Source organism: Canis lupus, chromosome 33 (genome assembly GCF_048164855.1).
Source record: "Canis lupus baileyi chromosome 33, mCanLup2.hap1, whole genome shotgun sequence".
NCBI lineage: Eukaryota > Metazoa > Chordata > Mammalia > Carnivora > Canidae > Canis > Canis lupus.
In genome coordinates this window covers 20,237,090-20,259,440 of record NC_132870.1, presented here as the reverse complement: position 1 = coordinate 20,259,440, position 22,351 = coordinate 20,237,090, and the positions used below count along the sequence as shown (strand labels likewise).

At 32.9% G+C, this 22,351-nt stretch overlaps 1 protein-coding gene across 42 annotated transcripts in view; it reads left to right on the top strand.

Annotated features, from left to right (window-relative positions):
• Nucleotides 1-22,351, top strand: part of STPG2 (sperm tail PG-rich repeat containing 2) — a 531,130-nt gene that overhangs the window by 230,975 nt on the left and 277,804 nt on the right. The window contains exons 12-13 of one of the 42 annotated variants that reach the window (XR_012023508.1): nucleotides 14,927-15,029; nucleotides 16,910-16,928. The exons of 39 other annotated variants lie outside the window; for them this stretch is intronic. Coding sequence is in view for 2 of the 3 variants with exons in the window: in XM_072810733.1 (XP_072666834.1) it covers nucleotides 16,910-17,028 (119 nt within the window). In the remaining variant the exon portion in view is untranslated. Of the gene's footprint in view, nucleotides 1-14,926; nucleotides 15,143-16,909; nucleotides 17,347-22,351 lie in introns of those variants that run through there. 2 more of the 42 variants (XM_072810733.1, XM_072810735.1) reach the window with 2 other exon arrangements.

The window sequence follows — 22,351 nt, the reverse complement described above, 5'->3', positions numbered from 1 at the left end:
TGCACCAAATTTTAATTCATAGATATGTAAATGAGTTTGTGATTGATCCAGGTCAGGTAAAGTAAAATTTTTGTTAAGTGGAAAAATGCTTAAACATTACTTTATTATTCATAATGACCTGGTTTTGGACATTTAGAGAAGGGAAATACTCAGCAAATTTATAAAGAAAATGAATGAAAATATCAAGTGTGGAAAACTGGAGACTCTCATACAGTGTGGTGGAAATATAAGTTGGTATCAGTGATTCTCAAGCAGGCTGACATAATGTTTCAAATATATATGCCATTTAACCACCAAATCCTACTTCTGGGATTATCCTACAGAAATAATTAATGATATACCCCAAATTTAAGCTTTAAGGAAATTAATCAAAGAACACTAGTAATGAAAAGTTTACAATGTCTTAAATGAAAGGAAAATGGGGTTTAGTTAATTCTCATACATCAAGTGGATAGAGTTCTTTGAAAAAATATTAAGTGGTATATATATTTAAAACTGGCAAGAAGATTCATTTGATTTGATTAGTCATTTAACAAACATGCACTGAGGGTCTTTTTATGTATTCACCACTATTCCAGGGCCTTGAACTAAATATAAGCATTGTTGTTTCATAGAGCTTAATATGAGGTCTAATGGGCATTTAATGGATCAGATATTTAATTGAATAGAAAAAATAGATCAATAGATTGATAGATGAAAGTGAACAAGGAAAAAAAGCAAAGAAAGAAAAAAAAAGAATAAATGCCAGGTAGTTATAAATGCTATGAAGAGGAATAAGAGAGAGAAGGACGATTGGGAGTTCCGAGTGGGTTGAACATAGTTTCAAAGAATGTTATCAGAGAAGGCCTCATTGAAAAAATAATATGTAAGTAACCTACTTCGACTTGTTAAAGATTTTGTTTTACTTTCAGTTGTTTTAATTGGCTCCACTAGATGAATGTACATTGGTTTATAATAAGTAAAAATTAATTTAAGATTTTTAAATGAAGAAAAACAATTGAAGCTTAAAGCACAATTTTTATTAAAATCAAGTATTTAAATGAATGTAAGATTCCACAACATATGTGGTGTATAAGACAATATTTGAAGACTGAATGCAACAGGTACCGAGATTTACTTTATTTAGAAAATATAGATAATTTCTCATGAAAATAGCATTGTGATTTCTGCATCACATTCCCACAGCAATTTATTTCAGGAAACAAATGTAATCTATCTTAGAGTTTAATTGAACATATACCATGTAGGTAGTTTTGTTTACTTTTTCAATAAACATAAGTAATACCCTTGATATAAAAATCAGTGTAGTGTGAAAACTAATTATTTATTTTCTCAGTGGCTTGTAAAATTATGGCTTCAGAAATGCTATAGAGTTCATCAAAATGCAGTCTATCCCTCTTGCTAAGGACTGTTAACTTATTGCAATAAATACATAATTTTTGTTGTTTTTCTATAGCTAATGGAAGTGCTTTTGGGATGATAAAATGTAAGGTAATTCTGAGTATAGGCAAAAATAGATCAGATCAATTTTGAGGATTTGTTGATTCTGTATTTATTAAAAATGATGGATGAGTGTCTCAGTTGGTTAGGTCTCCAACTCTTTATTTTGTCTGAGGTCATGATCTCAGGGTCATGAGATTAGGGTCCATGCTGGGTGTGGAGGCTACTTGAGCTTCTCTCTCTCTGTCTCCCTCTGCTCCTCCCCTTATTTCTCTCTGTCTAAAAACCAATGATGGAAATGTTATTTTTGAAAATGAACTAATTTTATTGGATTCACCTCAAATTTTGTTTCACTTGGCACTTAATCTGTATTTCAAGTAAATTCTCCTTACTTATGCATAATTTGAGAATGATCATATTTATCTTAAAGATTTTATTTATTTATTTATTTATTTATTTATTTATTTATTTATTTATTTGAAAGAGAGAGAGTGCACACAGGATTGGAGGGAGGGGCATTGAGAGAGAGGGAGAGAGAGAGAGGCAGACTCCCTGGTGAGCAGGGATCCTGATGGGGAACTGGATCCCAGGACCCTGAGATCTTGACCTGAGGCAAAGGCAGATGCTTAACCAACTGAGCTACCCAGGCATCCCTCATATTTATCAATAAGCATATATTACAGGCAAAATTATCCTATGCATAGTATATTGAGTTTGGGGTTATTTACTTTTTGGATACTAAGGAATTTTGAAAAGTATGGAAAAGGCTTTATTTGAAGAGAGAATAAGTATGCAGGGAGTAGGGGTAGGACAGGACTGGTACACAATATTTTACAACATAAATGATAAAAGTATCAAATTCTGATGTAGAGTTATAGCCTTAAAGTAGAAAATGGTGTGAAACTGTAAAGAATAATTGACAATATGTGTATTTTATATAAACAATATATAGAGGTGAGTTTATCTCAAACATTTTATGGGTATAGCTTTATATATTAGAGTGAATTATAAATTGATAAAACAAAGAGGCCACATATTTAAAAAATAATTATATTAGCTTGGAACTAAGAGGGATAGACACAGTATATAAAATAAAAAGAGGCCTTTGGACACTGAAATTTCTGTAGGTAGGAAGTTGGCTGAAAAACCACCTAGTTGCAAACATGTCTACTTTTGTGGAAAAAGAAGGATGACTTAAAAGAACAGAACCAGAAACCCACAGAATAGAGTCATGAATCAAATTGAACAACTCTTAGGAATTAGAACTGGGCCCTAATATAGTAACTGACAGCATGTACTCTGCTGGATTTGAAATGCCATGAGCCTATGACTGCTATGTCCCTCCTGTTTTTCTCCCTTTGAATGTTGATAGCCTTTATCTTATTCTGTTCTATCATTAGTATAAGGATATCTGTGCGGAAGTAAGTTAAGGCCTTTAGATGGAGAGGAATGATATTCAAAGAGTTGTACAGAGGAACTAATACAGAGAAGTCTCATCCACATCTGAAGCAGAATTTATTGAGATTCTGAACTTCAAGTTATGCCACAATAGGATGAAATTTGGGAGTTTTCAAAGTATTTTACGTATGGGATGTGAAATGTAGCCAGAGAATGGACTGTGGAAGATTGTGTTTCCAAAGTTTTTGCCACAATATATTTCATCCTACATGTTCTTCACATAGTGCAGAGTTGACAGTGCTCTCATTGAGTACTGGAGTTTATTTCCAGATCCCTGGTGGACCTTTGATATTGCTCCTATAGAGTGTAGCAAAGGGTTGCTATGTGACTGCTGAGGCTAAATCATAAAAACTTCATGCACTTCTGGATGGTCCCCTCAGAATAACTACTCTTGAAACTAGCCATCCTGCCAGTATAAAACCAAGCAGCCAGGGAAAGGTTCATGAAAAGGAAATGAGGCCCCCAGGCCTAGCTTACAGCCAACAGTCAGCATGGACTAGCCAGCGTTATGAGTGTAAGTGGAAGCAGAACCTCCAGTCCCCAGTCAGGCTGCCCCAGCTGACACGCTGTGCTGCTGAGATGAACTTTTTCCTCTACGTCATGACTAACGATAATTTTGAAATTTTTTATTCATGAGAGACAGAGAGAGGCAGAGACATAGGCAGAGGGAGAAGCAGGTTCCCTGCGGGGAGCCCAATGCAGGAGTTGATCCTGGGACCCCATGATCATACCCTCAGCCAAAGGCAGACACTCAGCCCTGAGCCCCCCAAAGTTCAGATTTTTAAGCAAAATAAATGATTATGTTGTTTTAAGCCACTAGTTTTGAGGGGTAGATTTTTATCCAGCAATAGATAATCAGAACAATTTCTAAGCAGAGAAGGGAGACAAAAGAAGGCAGATAAAGTTAGTACTAAGTAAAAGTCTCAAAGGTGATGTAGTCCAAAGAATAGGAAGTTGAAATTCTATGTAATTACTAAAGTGAAGATGTATTCATGCCTACAATTGAAGTTGAATTAAGAGTGAGGTTAACTCCAGGATTAGAAAGGGTATTAACAATAATATTAAACTATCTTAGAAATATTTGATAGGGTAACTAATAAGATGATCCATGTTCTGAAATCCTCTAAGAAGGTGGGAGAGAACATTAGAGTTGGGTATATAATAGCCACACAGAGGAAAATAGCTCAATTTAGATTATTAATGATGAAAATAGATGTGTTGTATTTGAGTGAAAGTTTCAGGTTTTCAAAGCATTTCACATATATTACTGGATTATTACAACTAGCTTAGGGTTAATGATCACTGTCCTTATTTATATGGGAGAAAACTGAAAGGTAATTAAAAGAAAAGAAAATTTGCTTATACTAACACAAAAAATAGTATAAACAAGAATAAGATCAAGATGGTTCACTTTTTTGTTAATTCTTTATAAAAAATACATTTTGAGCACATACTATTTTTCAGACTGTGCTATAAAAAATGGAGTAATACTCAATCCTTGTCCTCAAATCTCGAATATCTAGCAAGGGAGAAAAATACCACAGATAATTATAATAAAATTCCACTATTAGTGGTCCCTATATTACAGTTGTTTCCAAAATCATATATAAATTTATTGGCAAATGGATGAGCAGGTCTTTAAAAAAATTTTACTGAAATATATTTGACATATGTTAGTTTAAGGTTACAACATAAGGTTGATTTGATACTTTTATATATGCTTTATAATAGCTATTGTAGCATTAGGTCCCACCTTTATCAGGTCATATAATCACTTCTTTTTTTGTGATGGGAATTAGTTAAGATCTAGTCACTAAGCAAGCTTGATGCTTATAATACAATACTGTTGCCTATAATAATTATGCTGTGCATTATATCTCCAGGACTTATTCATCTACTGGTTGTAAGTTTGGACTCATAAACAACACCACTCCTGTCCCCCAGTCTCCAGCCCCTGGCAATCATCATTTTATTCTCAGTTTTTATAAGTTCAGCTTTTTTTTTTTTTTTTTAAGATTCCACATACAAGTGATATCATAAGGTATTTATCTTTCTCTTTTTCACTTACCTCAGTATAATGTCTTTATGGTCCAATCCTGCAAATGTCAGGATTTCCTTCTTTCTCATGGCTAAAAAATATTCCATGTCTATATCTACCACATCTTCTTTATGCATTCATCTGTTGATGGGCACTTAGGTTTCCATATCTTTGTTCTTTTGAATAATGCTACAATAAACATGGGAATGCAGATATCTCCTTGATAGAGGAACAGTTGTTAATATAAATTTTTTAAACTCAGAAAGTAAGGTTACAAAGCATAGTTTATAGTATATTGGTAAGCTAAGAAGGTATACATTTATCTATCCATTCACTGGTTGAAGGACATTTAGGTTGTTTCCAAATTTTGACTATTATAAATAATGCTGCTATGAACATCCATGTGCAAGTCTTTCTGTAGATATATTTTAATCTCTCTTGGGCAATTACACAGGATTAGAATTGCTAGTTAGGCTAGTAGTTTTATCTTTAATTTTTTGAGGAACTTTTAAATTGTTTTTCAAAGTGGTTTTACCTTTTTTTTTTTTTTTTTTTTAACTTCCAAGTTTCCTTTATTTGTTTTGAAAACAACCTCCATTCTTTACTTCTCAATTTAGTCTTGGCTTAGTGACAAAAAAGGCTTTTCTCTCTGGCCTCTTTTGTAAGAAAGGGAACAACATAAACACTCCCCATGAGATCTCTCTCCCCAGATTCCACTGAAGGGCAGATGGGGCCAGGACTGAAACTGGAACAGCACGGAGAACATGTAGGATCTGTCTCTGATCCCCACTTGGCTTACAATCCCTTCCTCCATCCTTCCTGAGACATCTGCTCCTGTCTGGAGGGCTCTGGCTTCAACTTCCGGTTCAGAGCATCTATAGTAGCTACAATATTAACTACAACAATTATGACAAATCATGTGAATTTATAATTACATATAAATTTGTAGTAGTTCAAAGCACAATATCTTTTAAAATCTTTATATTTCATCTGTCAAAAGAATATTAAAAATAACATTTTGTTTATTAAATTTTATGGTAAAACTTGAAAGAGAAAATAACTGTTTTATAAATATATACATTTATACAATTGACCCTTGCACAATGCAGGGATTAGGGGCACCCACCCTATTTGCGGTTAAAAGTACATAAATTTGATTCCCTCCCCACCAACTGAACTACTGATAGTTTACTGTTGACAGAAAGCCATACTGATAAGACTGTTAACACATATTTTGTATATTGTATGTATCATATACTACATTCTTACAATAAAGTAAGCTAGAGAAAGATGTTATTAAATAGAGAAAATACCTTTATAGTCCTGTATTGCAAGATTTCCACGTATAAGTGAACCCACACAATTCAAACATGCATTGTTCAAGGGTCAACTATATAATTCTTGGTAGATATAATTCATTAGGAAGACTTTTTTGTTTTTTGTTTTTTGTTTTGGTACTGACCTTCAAATCTGAATCAAGCTTATCAAATTAAGTTTTAGCAGGATTCCTGGCTGGCTCAGTGAGTAGAGTATGTGATTCTTGATCTTGGAGTCGTAAGTTCAAGTCCCACATTGGGAGTGGAGCCTACAAAACATACACACACATAAACACACACACACACACACACACATTAAGTCTTAGCTAAAACATTGGAAAGTTTTGGGAAGTATAAGAAAAATTCAAATAGACTTGACTTTTAATAGAGGAAGTTGGTTCAACAGGAGGCTACTTATTGCTGGAGTTATGCAAGCATAAGCTGGATGATTTCTCTACTCCGAATGCTTTGGGATAGATTTCTGTGGAGAATGGGAAGCTGGGCTTGAAAACCTTAAAGCCTTCTACTCATTCTCACCCTGGTAGTCTAATAATTCTCTAGGTAATAAGGAGGCAGCCAATATAGAAATGCAATAATGTAAATTGTAATATGACTATAATGAGATAATTTATTCTATTTATGAAGGGAATTTTGATTTATAGAGAATAATATAAGGACAAATGATACTGTATCTGCTCATTATTCCAAATTTCAGGAATGTTTTCCTGAAGAAATCATCACTAACTTTTTTGTTTTTTTGTTTTTTTAGATTCTCCATGTAAATGATAACACACAGTATTTGTTTTTCTCTGTCTGACTTGTTTCACTTAGCATAATGCCTTCAATGTTGTTGCAGATGATAGGATTTTCTGTTTTTTTAAAATAGCTGAATAATATTCCATTGCACTTTTACCTTCTTTATCTATTCATCCATTCATGGCTACCTACTTAGGTTGTATCTAGGTATGCTTTTCTGTATATTTATCCTGAGAGATTTATATAGTGCTTCTTGAGTTTGTGCCTTGATGTCTTTTTTTTTTCGTTTAGTTTAGAAAGTTCTTTCATTAAATATTCAAATATTACATTTTTTAAAACTCTTCTTTCTTTCTTTCCTTCTCTTTTATCTCATTCCTCCTCCTCTTCTTGGTCCTTCTTTTCAGCTCCAACTAAACATACCTTTTTTTGTTTTCTTTTATAATCTCTTCTTCATTTCCCATCCTTCCCGCCCCCCCCATGAATCATGTAGGTATTTTATTTAATCTTTTCTTCCAGTTCATTGATTCTTTCTTCTGTGTATAATCTGCTTTTGTAAACAATCTCATAAATTCTTTTTTTTTAAAGATTTTATTTATTTATGATAGACATAGAGACAGAGAGAGAGAGAGAGAGAGAGAGAGAGAGAGGCAGAGATACAGGCAGAGGGAGAAGCAGGCTCCATGCTAGGAGCCCGACGTGGGACTTGATCCCAGGTCTCCAGGATCGCTCCCTGGGCCAAAGGCAGGCGCTAAACCGCTGAGCCACCCAGGGATCCCCCAACAATCTCATAAATTCTTAATTTTAGTTATTATATTTTTACTTACACAGTTTGCAGTATGGCTCTGAATGATCAGTATTTTGAGGCAGTCTATTGGGATTCTATGGGCTGCTCATAACGCTTTTCATGCACAAAGCATTTAAAAATTGTTTTTCAGATTGGTACATAAAGGAAGTAGAACAAACATATTCTTTGCTCCCAGGAATTTAAAAGCAAAAATGGAAAATACTTAGGCAGAAGGAAATATAAAAAATGTATCAAAAATTTACATATTATTTTTAAAAATAAGCCAATAAATATATTAAATGAGTTAATATATGAGAGTGAAAGTCCAGGATTCATAAATGTTTGAGTTATATTATTTTCTTCAAATAAGGAAGGTTATAAAAGCTAAATACAGTATTATCTATATTATAGAAAGACATCGGAAACAAACGGTTGACTAATGATAGACTATTTGACATAATACACAAGTCCATGGAATATTATTTGATGATGAAAAATCATAGCATATTCTACTACAGTGAATGTTTCTTTAGTGTGATTTAGCTCATATCATATGTTATTTAAGAATAGGGCAAGAAATCAGTAAAAGTCATAAATTGTCTTGATTCATATGCAGTTATATCTTAAGGCAACAAGTATATCAAAATTTCTTATGATTAGAGAGAAAGACTTAACAATATATGAAGAATTTAAGGAAAATAAGCCAAAATTTACGCAGTTGTGCCTTCTTAGTGCTCACTGTCACTGATGTTACACTTTTCACCATGTTAAGATTTTGAGAAAGCTAAAAGAACAGGTAAAGAGGTTACAAAGACATTTTTCTTTGTATTAAAAAACCAAACCACATATCCCTTCACAAAACAAATCTCCTCCCTGCCCCGGAAAACAAAATGAAACTTCAAAACAAAAATTCCTGATTCATGAATTCTTTACCTCAGGTCAGATTTTTATTCTTATTTTTGTTGTTGTTGTTGTTGTTGTTGTTGTTATTTCAGATTTGTTATTGATGGAACTTGTTTTTATCAAGAGTGAATGCCCTCAAGAACCTAATACTTGAGAAAGAAAGAAGCATGATCTCTAGAGTTAGTTAAAGGCTATGAAGGATAGGATGACACTGTCCTCTTTTTAATGGTTTGGAACACTATCGGTTAGTACACAGGTCTCTAAGTGCTTTGTATATGGTAAAATACACATAACAAAATTGATCATCTTAACCATTTTTAAAATTTTATTTATTTTTCAAATTTTATTCATTTTAGAGGGAGGGAGAGAGAACATGTCAGCAGGGGGAGGATTGGGAGGGGGAGAGAGAAAGAGAGAGAGAGAGAGAGAGAGAGAGAGAGAGAGAAGTAGACTCTGTACGTGTACTTGTGCTACAGTATGGAGCCTGACTCAGGGCTTGATCTCAGGACCCTGAGATCATGACCTGAACTCAAAACAAGAGTTAGATGCTTAACCAACTAAACTTACCCAGGTGCCTCATTAACCATTTTTTAAAAAATTTATTTATTTGAGAGAGAGAAAGAGAGCATGAGTGGGAAAGGGAGAGGGAGAGGGAATTTCAAGCCGACTCTACATGGGGCATGGAGCTGGATGTGGGGTTTCATCCCACAACCCTGAAATCATGACCTGAGGTGAAACCAAAAGTCTGAGCCTTAACTGACTGTGCCACCCAGGCACCCTGATCATCTTAACCATTTTTAAATGTGCAGTTTAGTGGTATTAAGTACATTCATGTGTTCTGCAACCATTACCACCATCCATACTCAGAACTCTTTTTATCTTGTAAACTGAAACTCTTTACTCATTAAACAGTAACTCCTGGGTAGCCTGGGTGGCTCAGCGGTTTAGCACTGCCTTCGGTCCAGGGTGTGATCCAAGTCCCGCCTCAGGCTCCCTGCATGGAGACTGCTTCTCCCTCTGCCTGTGTCTCTGCTTTTCTCTCTCTCTCTCTCTCTCTCTCTCTCTCTCTCTCTCTGTCTTAAATAAATAAATAAATAAATAATCTTTAAAACACAACAACAACAAAAAAGAAACACACCCCAAAACAGTAACTCCTTATTACCTCTTCTTACCGCCAGCCCCTACAAGCCTCGGAATAGATGAAGTGCCCACCATGCTGTGGGGAATGTAAAAAAGAATGAGACAGTTTTCACACTGCCTTCCTTAGTATATACTATGAGGAAGTGACTCTTAAGAGAGAAAGAAAAAGAAATTGGGATGGTGGTTAATATGAGCTTTCTTGTGTTACAATTTTAATTCTGAGTAACACTCAGCTCTGTCACTGGCCAACCTACTACTCTAGATTCATGGTTGGTTACATATTCACTATAGTTTCTATATTTGTTGTTTGAGAGAAATCTAAATAAGAGGCACAGGTTGTGCTAGTCTTTGAAATACCACTTCAATATGATAGGGTTTTATTGACAACAATGTGTTATTAACAGTAGGATAGGGCGAGAATTATAGGAAGAAAGGATGGAAAGATGGGAAGGGAAGGAGGAAGATAGATTTTCTTGACCTAGTTGATGGTAGTAAAGGGTAGAAATATGTGTGTTGGAGAGGGGAGGTTTCTTATAAGCCCAGGGAATATAATCACAGAAATTAGGAGAGTTAAAGGATAAAATATTATTAACTAAATAATGAGAAGGCAAGATTAAGGGAATAAAGGGAGATAGGAAAACTGAAGATTATGATATTCTTGAAGTGGTTCTACTTTTTATATATAATTATAATCTTTGTGGTCAGAAATTATGATTTTGTAACTGTTAATTTTATACACAATGAATTAGAAAACGTAGTATCTACTTTAAATGTAATCATTTCCATGTAGGATAATGTTGCCATTGAATAAATGAAAAATATGTTTCAGTCAGATATAATATTCTTTTCAAGCAAGCCATGTCTACTTTTGTAGAGTCATTCCTCTTTGGAAATGCTATACAACTGTTCTAAATTAAATTAGAATTCAGGTACTTGGAACACAGAAAGACAACTCTTTTTATAATAGAAAATATAATAAAAATTTTTAAATAGTTCAATATAGGATAATTATATAAAGTTATATAAAGTGTGTCTAGATAATGCTGTAAATTTATTAAAATTCAACACTATGTTATGATAGTTTTATATGGTAGCTTTACAGAAAGATTATATTATCCAATTTGTTATACTTCTTATAACTGCATTTCAATTAAAACACTTAGCAATTTCCTTGTTCTTTTTGAAATATTTTGAAACCCATTAGTGTGTCAGTGACTTGGCACTGCTCTCTAATTGCAATAGATATCAAGTGATAAAAATTGATTTTTTTGTACCTTACTTTGAAGAGTCAGCATTGGTTACCTGAATATATTATAATTCCTTTAAAATATTAATCCATGTTGCTTAAAGTTTTCATTTCTGAGTTTGGGATTAGATGTGCAGTTTTTTTTCACTAAAGAATGATTTGTATTGTATTGAAATATGGAATTCTAAGAAATGTTATAATATTGAAAATCTGTTTTAAAAATCTACCTTTTATACATAAAGCTAAATTATACCAACATAGGTTCAGTGTATCCACATTTACCCATTTTGAGTATCATATAATTTTTATTTTAAATATATTAAAGTAATAATGAAAATAACAAATTTATATTTCCAGGAAACAATGAAACCTTAAATCTTGTGGATTTACCTACTAATAAAAAATTACTACATTAAAAATATTATAGAAAAGTACACAGATTATTAGTTTATATCTCAGTGCATTTTTATAAATTGAACTGGCCATGTAACCATTATCAAATGAAGAAACAGAACATTAAAAGCATCCTTAACCCCTCCCCTAACTCTCTCCTAGTCATTAATCATTATTCTGGCTTCTGTCACCATTGCTTTATTTTCACTATTTTCAACTTGTGTAAATTGAGTAATAAGGTTATTTTGTGTATACCTTCTTTCATTCAACCTTATGATTTATGGCCTATAAACTATATTGTCTCAGGTGACAATCATTAGTTCATTCTCAACATAGGAATGTGTCATAAGGGCTCCTGGGTGGCTCAGTCAGTTATGCATCTGACTCTTGGTTTCAGCTTAGGTCATGGTCTCATGGGTTAAGGGAATGAGCCCTGGATAAGGCACCACACTCAAAGGGGAGTCTTTTTTTTTTTTTTTTCTTTAAGATTTTATTTATTCCTGAGAGACACAGAGAGAGACACAGAGACATAGGCAGACAGAGAGATGCAGGCTCCATGCAGGAAGCCCGATGTGGGACTCAATCCCAGGAATCTGAGATCATGCCACAGATGCTCAACCACTGAGCCACCCGAGCTTCCTGTCAATGGGGGGGTCTTCTTGGTATTATCTCCCTCTTCCTCTGTTTCTCCCTGCTGTCTTCTGTGCTCTTTCTTTCTCTCTCTCTCTCACTCTTTCTAAAATAAAATATTTTTAAAAAGAACATATTACAATTTCTTTATCCATCTTAACTCATCTTACTACTGATGGAAATTTGGGTTGTTTCCAATTTAGTGCTTTTATGAGTACTGTTAATAGTGAATATTGTACATATATTTTTTGTGCATATAAATATACATTTCTCTTCATTTATATACCTAGGAGTGGAGTTTATGGGTCATAGTATCTGATGGATGTTCAGTTTTAATAGATCTTGCCCAACAGTCTTTCCAAGTGGATATAATGACTTACAGTCCCACCAGTAATGTATGAGAGTTGCAATTGTTTCCCTATCTCACCAACCTGTGGTGTTGTCAGTCTTTTTCATTTTACCCTTTCTGGTTTTGGAGTATTTCATTGATGCTTTATTATTTATTTTTATGATGACTAATGAAATTTAATACTTTTCATATGTTCTTTGGTCATTTGGATTTTTTTTTTGAGCATGCCTTCCCATGTCTCTTTTCTATTTATCTATTAGATTATTTTTATTATTGATTAGTAGTTCTTAATATATTATGGTTATATTTGGTAGTTATACACAGTGTAAATACTCTCACTTTATCTCATCACTTAGGCATTTTATTATCTTATCACAATAAGAATTAGGATGATTACAGTACAATTTTATATATATGTATATTACATATGCACATATATACATACATATATATATGTATGTTTTTATTTAAATTCCAGTTAGTTAACATACAGTGTAATGTTAGTTTCAGGTGTACAATTTAGCAGTTCAACACTTACATGGCACACCTGGTGCTCATCATGACAAGTGCCCTCCTTAATCCCCATCATCTAACTAACCCATTCCCCCTACACATCTCACCTTTGGTAACCATCAGTTTGTTCTCTATAGTTTACAGTCTGCCTTTTGGTTTTCCTCTCTCTTCCTCTTTGGAAGTTACTCATTATTGCTGTAATGCCTTTAGACTAGTTGAATTTTATGATATATACATTTCACACAATTAGCAAAGTAATCTTTCTATAAATGTAGCAGTATGAATTTATGAATTTAGTTTTAGTTCTAAAGGTTACTATCGATAAACAAACTTGTAGATTTGATATACATGTCTATATTTTTTTAAAGGTTTTTAAAAAATTTTTATTTATTTATGATAGTCACAGAGAGAGAGAGAGAGGGGCAGAGACATAGGCAGAGGGAGAAGCAGGCTCCATGCACCGGTAGCCCGATGTGGGATTCGATCCTGGGTCTCCAGGATCGCGCCCTGGGCCAAAGGCAGGTGCTAAACCGCTGCGCCACCCAGGGATCCCCCACATGTCTATATTTTAAGAAGGAATTCACACAAGTATTTATATTTAAGAAGGAATTCACACAAGTGCAAAATAAGTGTATTTGCCCATAAAAGAGAATAGGTTGCTGTTTATTGAGAACTTCTTGCAGAAATACTTTTTTGTATGATTACTATCTTGATAATGTCACAGCAGTTCTTTTTATGTGATTCATAATCATGATAGTAGTAGAGGCATTGAAGTTTGACTAATCTTTCTTAATTGACTATAGTAAGAAAAAATAAGATTGCATATTAGTAAAAAAAATTAGAAAGAAAACTATCAACTTGAGATTCAATGTGATATAAACTATATTTCATAGAGATTATATGTATTCTAAAGTGTCTTTGACTTTGACAACTTTAAAATTGCATTCAGTACTGGGCAGAAAAATGGAGGTACATAAAATCATAACATCAGTGTAGTGTATGAAGTAGAGATAATAGTTGTACTCTTAGCCATTTTATTTTGCTATAAATGAAATTCATTGTTCAGCATGACCTTCTGAACTGTGTTTTCCAGTCAAGTTATTTTGTAAAGATTAAATTAAATTCATTGCAGGGTACATGCTTTCAGAGATTGTAACAATTCCTCTCTGTTTGAACTATACTGTGAATTTTTTTAGTGTAGGAAAAAGTTCAGAGAGACAGTTTTCCATCTCACTGCACTTTTTAGAATGGTTCTCATATCTCAACCACAAGGTTTATTAAATACAAATTGAAGTGAACTTATGTCAGTAAGAAATAATGAAAACACACCTTCAGTGGTCTGCTTTGCCTTTTCAGAGTACAAGCATAAATTGTACTTCAGGTTACTTAGAGATTATGCAAAAGCGTGGTTGAATTTTAGTAACTGTTCTATTTAGAATATTATGAATGCTAAACAACTAATTGTTATAAATTATAGGTTCAGTAGACAGAATAATGCTTTCTCACCTCGCCCTCCTTCAGGATGCCTATGCCTTAATCTCCAGAACCTGTGAATATATGTTAATGTTATGTGGCAAATGGATTTTACAGATGGAATTAAAGGATGTTCATCAGGTTACCTTAAATTAGGGAGAGTATCTTGTATTAATTCTGGTGAGCTGGATCTAATCACATTGGCCCTTAAAATCGGAAAAAGAAAGCAGAAGTGTCAGTGAGAGATGCAACAGAGAAAGAGGAAGAGGAGTGAGTTAAAATGTGAGAAGGTTTCTACTTTTCCCTGCTGGCACTGAGATGGAAGATGGAGGATTTGATGGCTCAGGAAACTGAGAATACATGCAGGCTCAGGAAGCTGAGAATGACCTGTAGATACCAGCCAGCAAGGAAATGGGGGCTCTTACATCTGTATGGAACTGATTTCTGGCAAAAATCTGAATGTTTTTTGAAACACATTCTCCTCTAGAGACTTCATAAAGGAATGCATGTCTGCAGACACTTTCATTTTGGCCTTGTGAGAGAGAAGCAAGAAATAATCCAAGCTCACCAGACTTCTGATCTAAAGAACTGTGAGATAATATTTTTGCATTATTTTAAGCCACCAAATCTGTGGTAACTTCTTCAACAATAGAAAACTAATAAAATTGGCAATATTTTTATTCTAAAATAAGAGACCTCTTCTAGAAATCTCATCATATAAAATAAATTGAAGTGATAAAGAAAATATCGTATACTCTTTCTGAATTTTATCCCTGCATCCCTTTCTATTTCTTTACATTCATTATGTTTGTAACTTTTCCTTTCTTTTTTAAAACAATGACTGGTGGAAAAAAAGTGAATAATCTAGGATGTGTGGTGAATTTGTAAATACTGAAAACTCTATTTAAAAAATCAAACAAAGAATTATCCAAAAAAGAAATCAAGAAAACAATCTCATTTACAATAGCATAGAAAATGATAAAATACTTAGGAATTAACTTAACCAAAAATGTGTACACTGAAAACTATGAGACACTGATGAAAGAATTGAAGAAAACAAAAATAAGTGGAACGAGATGATGTTTTCCTGGATTCAAAGTATTAATATTGTACAAATGTCCATACTACCCAAAGGTAATATATAGATAGTATAATTATAGTATTATCTATAATTCATTGCAACCTCTATCAAAATTTCAATGACATTTTCACAGAAATAGAGAAAAACAATTTTAAAATTCATATGAACCTCCCTCTCCCCAAAAAAGATCCTGAATAGCCAAAGTATTTGTGAGAAAGAACAAAACTGGAGTTTTTCAGGTCTCTTAACTATTACAAAGCTATAGTAATTAAAAGAGTATGGTACTGGCATGAAAACAGACAACATGACATTTTCACAGAAATAGAGAAAAACAATTTTAAAATTCATATGAACCCCCCTCTCCCCAAAAAAGATCCTGAATAGCCAAAGTATTTGTAAGAAAGAACAAAACTGGAGGTTTCCTGGTCTCTTAACTATTACAAAGCTATAGTAATTAAAAGAGTATGGTACTGGCATGAAAACAGACAATATAGCCTAATGGAACAGAATAGAGGGCCCAGAAATAAGCCCACACATAAATAGTTACCTCATCTATGGCAAGGGTACCAAGAATATACAATGGAGAAAACAGTCTCTTCAGTAGATGGCACTCAGAAAACTGGACATCCACATGCAAAAGAATGAAGCTGGACTACTATCTTATACCATACACACAAGTTAACTCAGAATGGATCAAAGACTTTATTGCAAAACCTAAAACTATAAAATCCTAGAAGAAAACATAGGTGAAAATCTCCCTAATGTTCATCTCGGCAATGAGTTTTTCGATTTACACTGAAAAGCACAGGCAACAAAAACAAAGACAAGTTAGGACGACATCACTAAAATGCTTCAGCACAGCAAAAAACAATCCACAAAGTGAAAAGGCAGGCTATGGAAGGGGAGAAAATATTTGTGAACAATTATCTGATAAGGGGTTAATATTTAAAGCACATAAGGAACATTTTTTCTACAATTCAACAGCAAAAAACTAATGACCCAATTTAAAAATGGGCAAAGAACCTGAATAGACATTTTTACAAAGAAAATATACAGATGGATAACAGGCACATGAAAACATGCTCAATGTCACAAATCACCAGGAAAATGCAAATCAAATTCACGAGATACTACCTCACACTGGTAGGGTGGTTTTTATCAAAAAGACAAGAGATAACAAATGTCAGCAAGAGTATAGAGAGAAGAGAACCCTGTTCACTGTTGGTGAGACTGTAAATTTAGCCATTATGGGAAAATAGTATAGAGGTTTCTAAAAAAAATTACAAATAGAGCTAGTAATATCATCCAGCAATATTACTGATGGATATGTATCTAAAACAAATGAAATTAGTGTCTCAAAGAGATATCTATATTCTCATGTCATTCCAGCATTACTCATAATGGCCAAGATATGGAAACAACCTAAGTGTTCATTGACAGATGAATCGATAAGGAAAATTTGGTATACATATAGAGTGGAATATTATTCAACTATAAAAAAGAAGTAAATCCTGATATTTGCAACAATGTGGATGAACCTTGAAGACATTACACTAAATGAAAGAAGCCAGACAGTGAAAGACAAGTACCATATGATATCACTTGTATGTGAAATCCTAAAAAGTTAAACTCAGGATCAGATTATAGAATGTGGTTGTTAGGGGCTGGGACAGGGCAAAATGAGAGAGGAAGGTCAAAGAGTATAAACTTCTAGTTATAAGATGCATAAGTTCTGGGCATCTAACATACAGCATGGTGACTATATTTAATAATATTGTATCATTTACTTGAAATTTGCTAAGAGTAAAAATCTTAAATGTTCTCATCACACCAAAATAAATAAATAAATAAATAAATAAAACTATATGAGGCAATGATGAGCTTGATTATGGTAATCATTTCACTATATATATGTATATATAACCATCATGTTTTATCTTAAATATATGTAATTTTTATTTGTTGATTACACCTCAATAAAGCAAAATAAATTAGATAATACAATTTCTGCAGCAATAAGCCTGGGGGAATTTAACTGCTTAGGAAATCTAGCATGTTTGATTAAAGTCTGGTGTTAATGAGCCCCAAATCACCCGCTAAATTCCTTTGAAGTTCAGCTCCTTTTTTCATAGATGGAAATTCAGTTACTTGAACACAATAGATCCTATTTCTGCTTCCATTAAACTTCTCTGGGTACAGACAATTGAGTCACAATTGGGCTGGAATCTGGGTAAGGCAATGTAAACCATCATTTTTTAAAACCCAGCAAAAAATACACCCTACTATGGATATATTAATGATACTTTTACCTAAGTGAAGCGTAGTGGGGGCATAAGCAGTGTTGAGTGTCACACAGTAGCACAGAATGTGTTTAGAAATATATGTTGAAATAAAGCAAAACTTGGAAGCTTTAATTCATTAAGAATCTTAATTCCCTAATGTCTTGGTTCACTTCGTCACTTCAATTTTTATGCTGTTCAGATAAAACATAGCCATATTCTCCAAAATTTAAATTGAAAACATCCTCTATAACTCTAGTTATGTTATTGTCATGGTATCCATCAGGAGTATTAAAGAGAGAAGCTTACTTAATCTAATAGCTAGTTACATGTCACCCTGCATCTTCACACCTGCAACTCTGAGAATCTCCAGTAGTCAGTCCTCTTTGTGTATTTCTGTAATTATCTTTCCTAGACCCTTTGCTGTGGAAAAGTTTATACATCCAGTCAGAAAATTGTATGAGTTAGAGATAAGAAAACAAAAATGAGATTTCTTTATTTCGTGTGTTGCATCATAAAAATCTCTTACTAACTGGATGTTTTATCAAAGTCTGCAGAGTAGCTTAGTTAATCAAACTACCTGAATGATAAAGTCTTTGTTTTTTCCTATTTATTTATGCAGAGACTACTCAATTTCCTTAGACAAAGTGAATATAAAGGAAATTTCACTTTTTTTCCCCTCTCATAACTGCTTAAATTTTGGAAAGAGATAGATACTCATTAATTTTAGTTAATTAATCAATTTATTTATTTATCCCCCAAATGCACTGAACACTTTGTTCCTGGTGTGCTTTGTTAGGTGCCAGATTATAATGAGCAAATGTAGACAAGACTCCTGCCTACATGGGGTTTACACTCTAGAGGGAGTGATAGAAACTAAACAGAGTCAAAGATATAAATGTGAAGTCATATGTTACTATTAAGGCTGACAACTTTAAAAAAAAATTCCTTTTTGAACTTTTCACGTGAGCTTGACTTTCAGGCTTTTCATGGTTGGAATTCTGTTACTTAAGTGGATAATCACTCATTTCTTAGATGTCTGAAATTCTTACATATTTAGAGATAAGAAAAGACTAACAAGGAGAAAATGGAAAGAAAAGAGTTAGAAAAAAATAGCCTTTTTGAACTTTTCACGTAAGCCTGACTTTCAGGCTTTTCATAGTTGGAATTCTGTTACTTAAGTGGATAATCACTCATTTCTTTTAACATGAGTATTTTTTTTTTTATTTTTATTTATTTATGATAGTCACACACACAGAGAGAGAGAGAGGCAGAGACACAGGCAGAGGGAGAAGCAGGCTCCATGCACAGAGAACCCGATGTGGGATTCAATCCCGGGTCTCCAGGATCGCGCCCTGGGCCAAAGGCAGGCGCTAACCCGCTGCGCCACCCAGGGAACCCTGCTGCCCTTGCAAAGTCCAGTATCTTAGTGTAATGGGCATAACCCTAGCTTGTTTCATCCAGTTTGTCATAGATTAGCTAACATTTTAAAAAATATTTATTTATTCATGAGAGACAGAGAAAGAGAGGCAGAAACATAGGCAGAGGGAGAAGCAGGCTCCCCAAAATGAGCCTGATGTGGGACTCAATCCCAGACCCCAGGATCATGCCCTAGGCCAAGATAGATGCTCAACCTCTGAGCCACCCAGGTGTCCCGATTAGCTAACATTTTATACATTAATCTTTTTTAGTAGTGGTTTAAAAGACAACAGTTTTGGTAATTTTCACGGTTAAAAATCCTTTGAAAACTTTTAAAAACTTTACTATTTTTTTAAAAAACTTAGTAAAAACGAATTTACCAAGAAATTGTGAGGCTTAGTTTTATTTTTGTATTGTAGTTCTTATGTTATCATCCATCTTTTGAGAATTTGAAAAGTAATAAAATTTGAATATGGTGGATATATAGTACTTATATTTGGTCCTGACAGATGTAATGATAGTGTAGAATGTGGATTAAATAAGAGTATAACAATTGTAAAATGATTTTAACTAGCTAATGGAAACCAAATAGTCTTGAAAAGGGAGGCTGAAATTATCTTTATTATTATTTTTTTTAATGTTCAGCTTTGGAAAATTTTATGCCTGAGTTAATGAATGCTATATGTGTTAGGATACCTTTTTCATTACATTTTAATTACCATAAGAATTCAGGGAACTGATACATGACTATTTCACTTTAGGATGTGATATATTTTATTTGAATGCTATAATCAAAATAACTAAAATGTTGGGCATGCCTCTTCTTTTAATTCTCTCCCTTACTCTGTGAGACAGGTGTTATTTTCTTCATTTTATTAATTTAGAAAATAGTAATGTAGCTAGTAACTAGCAGCTTCAAGATTAGAACTCAGCTCTCTCTTGACTCCAAAATCAATGATTTTTCTCCTATACTATACTGCAGTGAGCTGTTTTTAATGTTTATATTAGAAAGGATAGAAAGTTTGAAACTTAACAAAATATGGATAATTAATAATGAAACAAAAGACTACTTATTTTTAAAAAGTTAATAGGACAGGTAAATAGACTAAGATACAAGGGATGTGTACAACAAAATCTAACCACATTTCTATATATTCACAATAAAGTTTTAAAAATTGAATTAATAAGAAAATCCCTGTGTCACATCAGAGATTAAAAAGTTTAAAAAATTTAAATTTAAAAAATTAAAAAGTTTAAAAAGATTAAAAAAGATTACAGATTCTCTGCACATTAAATGAATAATAATAATTTTTTAAAAAAAAACTTTGTACCAAAGAATTTTTGACAATATAGATGAAATGGACTAATTTCTTAAAAGATGTAAATTACCAAAATTGTCTCAAGAAGAAAGCAAAACCTGAATAGTTCAGTTCTGTGTTACTAAAGAAATCGAATTCTTAATTAAAAATCTTCTGACCCGAAAATATCAGGCACAAACATTTAAGAAGCAAAAAATAGACATCCTACAGAAACTTTCCTAGAAAATGGAAAAGATGGGAATGTTATTTATCTTTTCTATGAAGACAGCATGTCCTGGGTAACAAAGATATACAAATGTATTTCAATATAAGAAAACTACCCATTAGTATCCCTCATGAATACAGACACAGAAATCTTTAAGAAAATATTATTGAATTGAATTTTGCTGTATGTTTTACTCTCTTTGTAAAGTTTATGCCCCTTGAATTTTCTCTTTGCAACTGCAAGCAGTTAGTCATGGCATTTTTCTCATCTAAAACATTTCTCTTCCTAAGAGACGTCTGGTGCCAGGTGGGGGAAAATATTTTTGTTGTTGTTGGTTTTGTTTTGCTCTTGTGTTATATTTTTTTCTTAACTCTGATGCATATATTTTGCTTTTGCCCTTCTCCCATTTTCTCCTTTACATTTATCTTTGTCATAACCACCATAAAAAAAGAGGTTCATTTTCTTATTCCAGTTGTCAGCTATTCATTTGAATGAACACAAACCCATAAAATATAATATTTATTACAAATTACAGTATAACATGAAATGTAAAATGCTTGGAAAAACTTACACAGTGACGTAACATCATTCTTTTTGTGGTGATAAGAGTAATCTGTAGTAGTACACTTTAAGGAGAAACTCATAGAAAACACTTAACGTGGTACTCTGATGTATTCAATTTTTACACTGTAATAAACAAATGACTTGGACTTGCCTTTCATAATATCTATTATTTAGGGTAATATATATACTGCTAGATGAGCAATTTTCAAACATGCTAAGCTTTGTTTTTACCTAATTATCATTGATTAAAAAAAACTTCTTGGAAAAGTATATAATTTAACACAACAATTACAATCTACTTTAAAGACTAGTAAAATTATGCTGCTTGTTTTTATTTTAAAATATATACATGTTTTTCGGTCCCAGGTTTTAGCACACAAACAAAAGGGAATAAGAAAGAAAAGATACATATTTTTGTTATCTAGGATGGTTATAGCAGAATACAAGACCTTTGTAGTGCCTTTTTTTTCACATGCAAAAAAGTTTTTAAATCTTTGATCAGAAAATTGGAAAGCATGTCAGACAGAGTTCATTGGAAAATATTTTTATAGAAGATTGTCCTTTTGAAGTAGTACAGAAAGATTACATTAGAATAATTTTATCATAATATAGATGTAATTCACATAAGACTTATTCATTTCCCCTTTGTTGTTTGCAATTATATTTATGGTTTTAAAAAATAACATTATCCTCCATCATAGTGTTATCTGACATTTTAGTAGTTTTTATGACTCATTGCATGAAATGACATAATAAAGAGCAAAATTTCCCTGTCTTGTGTATTTCTCTTTGGTATTTATAATGATTAATATTGTAAATATTATCATGGTGCTATCTCATTTGTTTTCTGTGATAGAGAGTAAAGTCAACTATGAGCATCTAGGAGGAAGAAAGTTAATCATTCATATTTTGGAACGATTGATAGAAACGTTGGCTAATTGCATTCCTTCAAATGTGTTATTAGAAGTATCTATAAAATTAGTTCACATATTACAGAACAGTATTTCTAAGGCCATATATATAATTTGAATTAAAATGATAAACA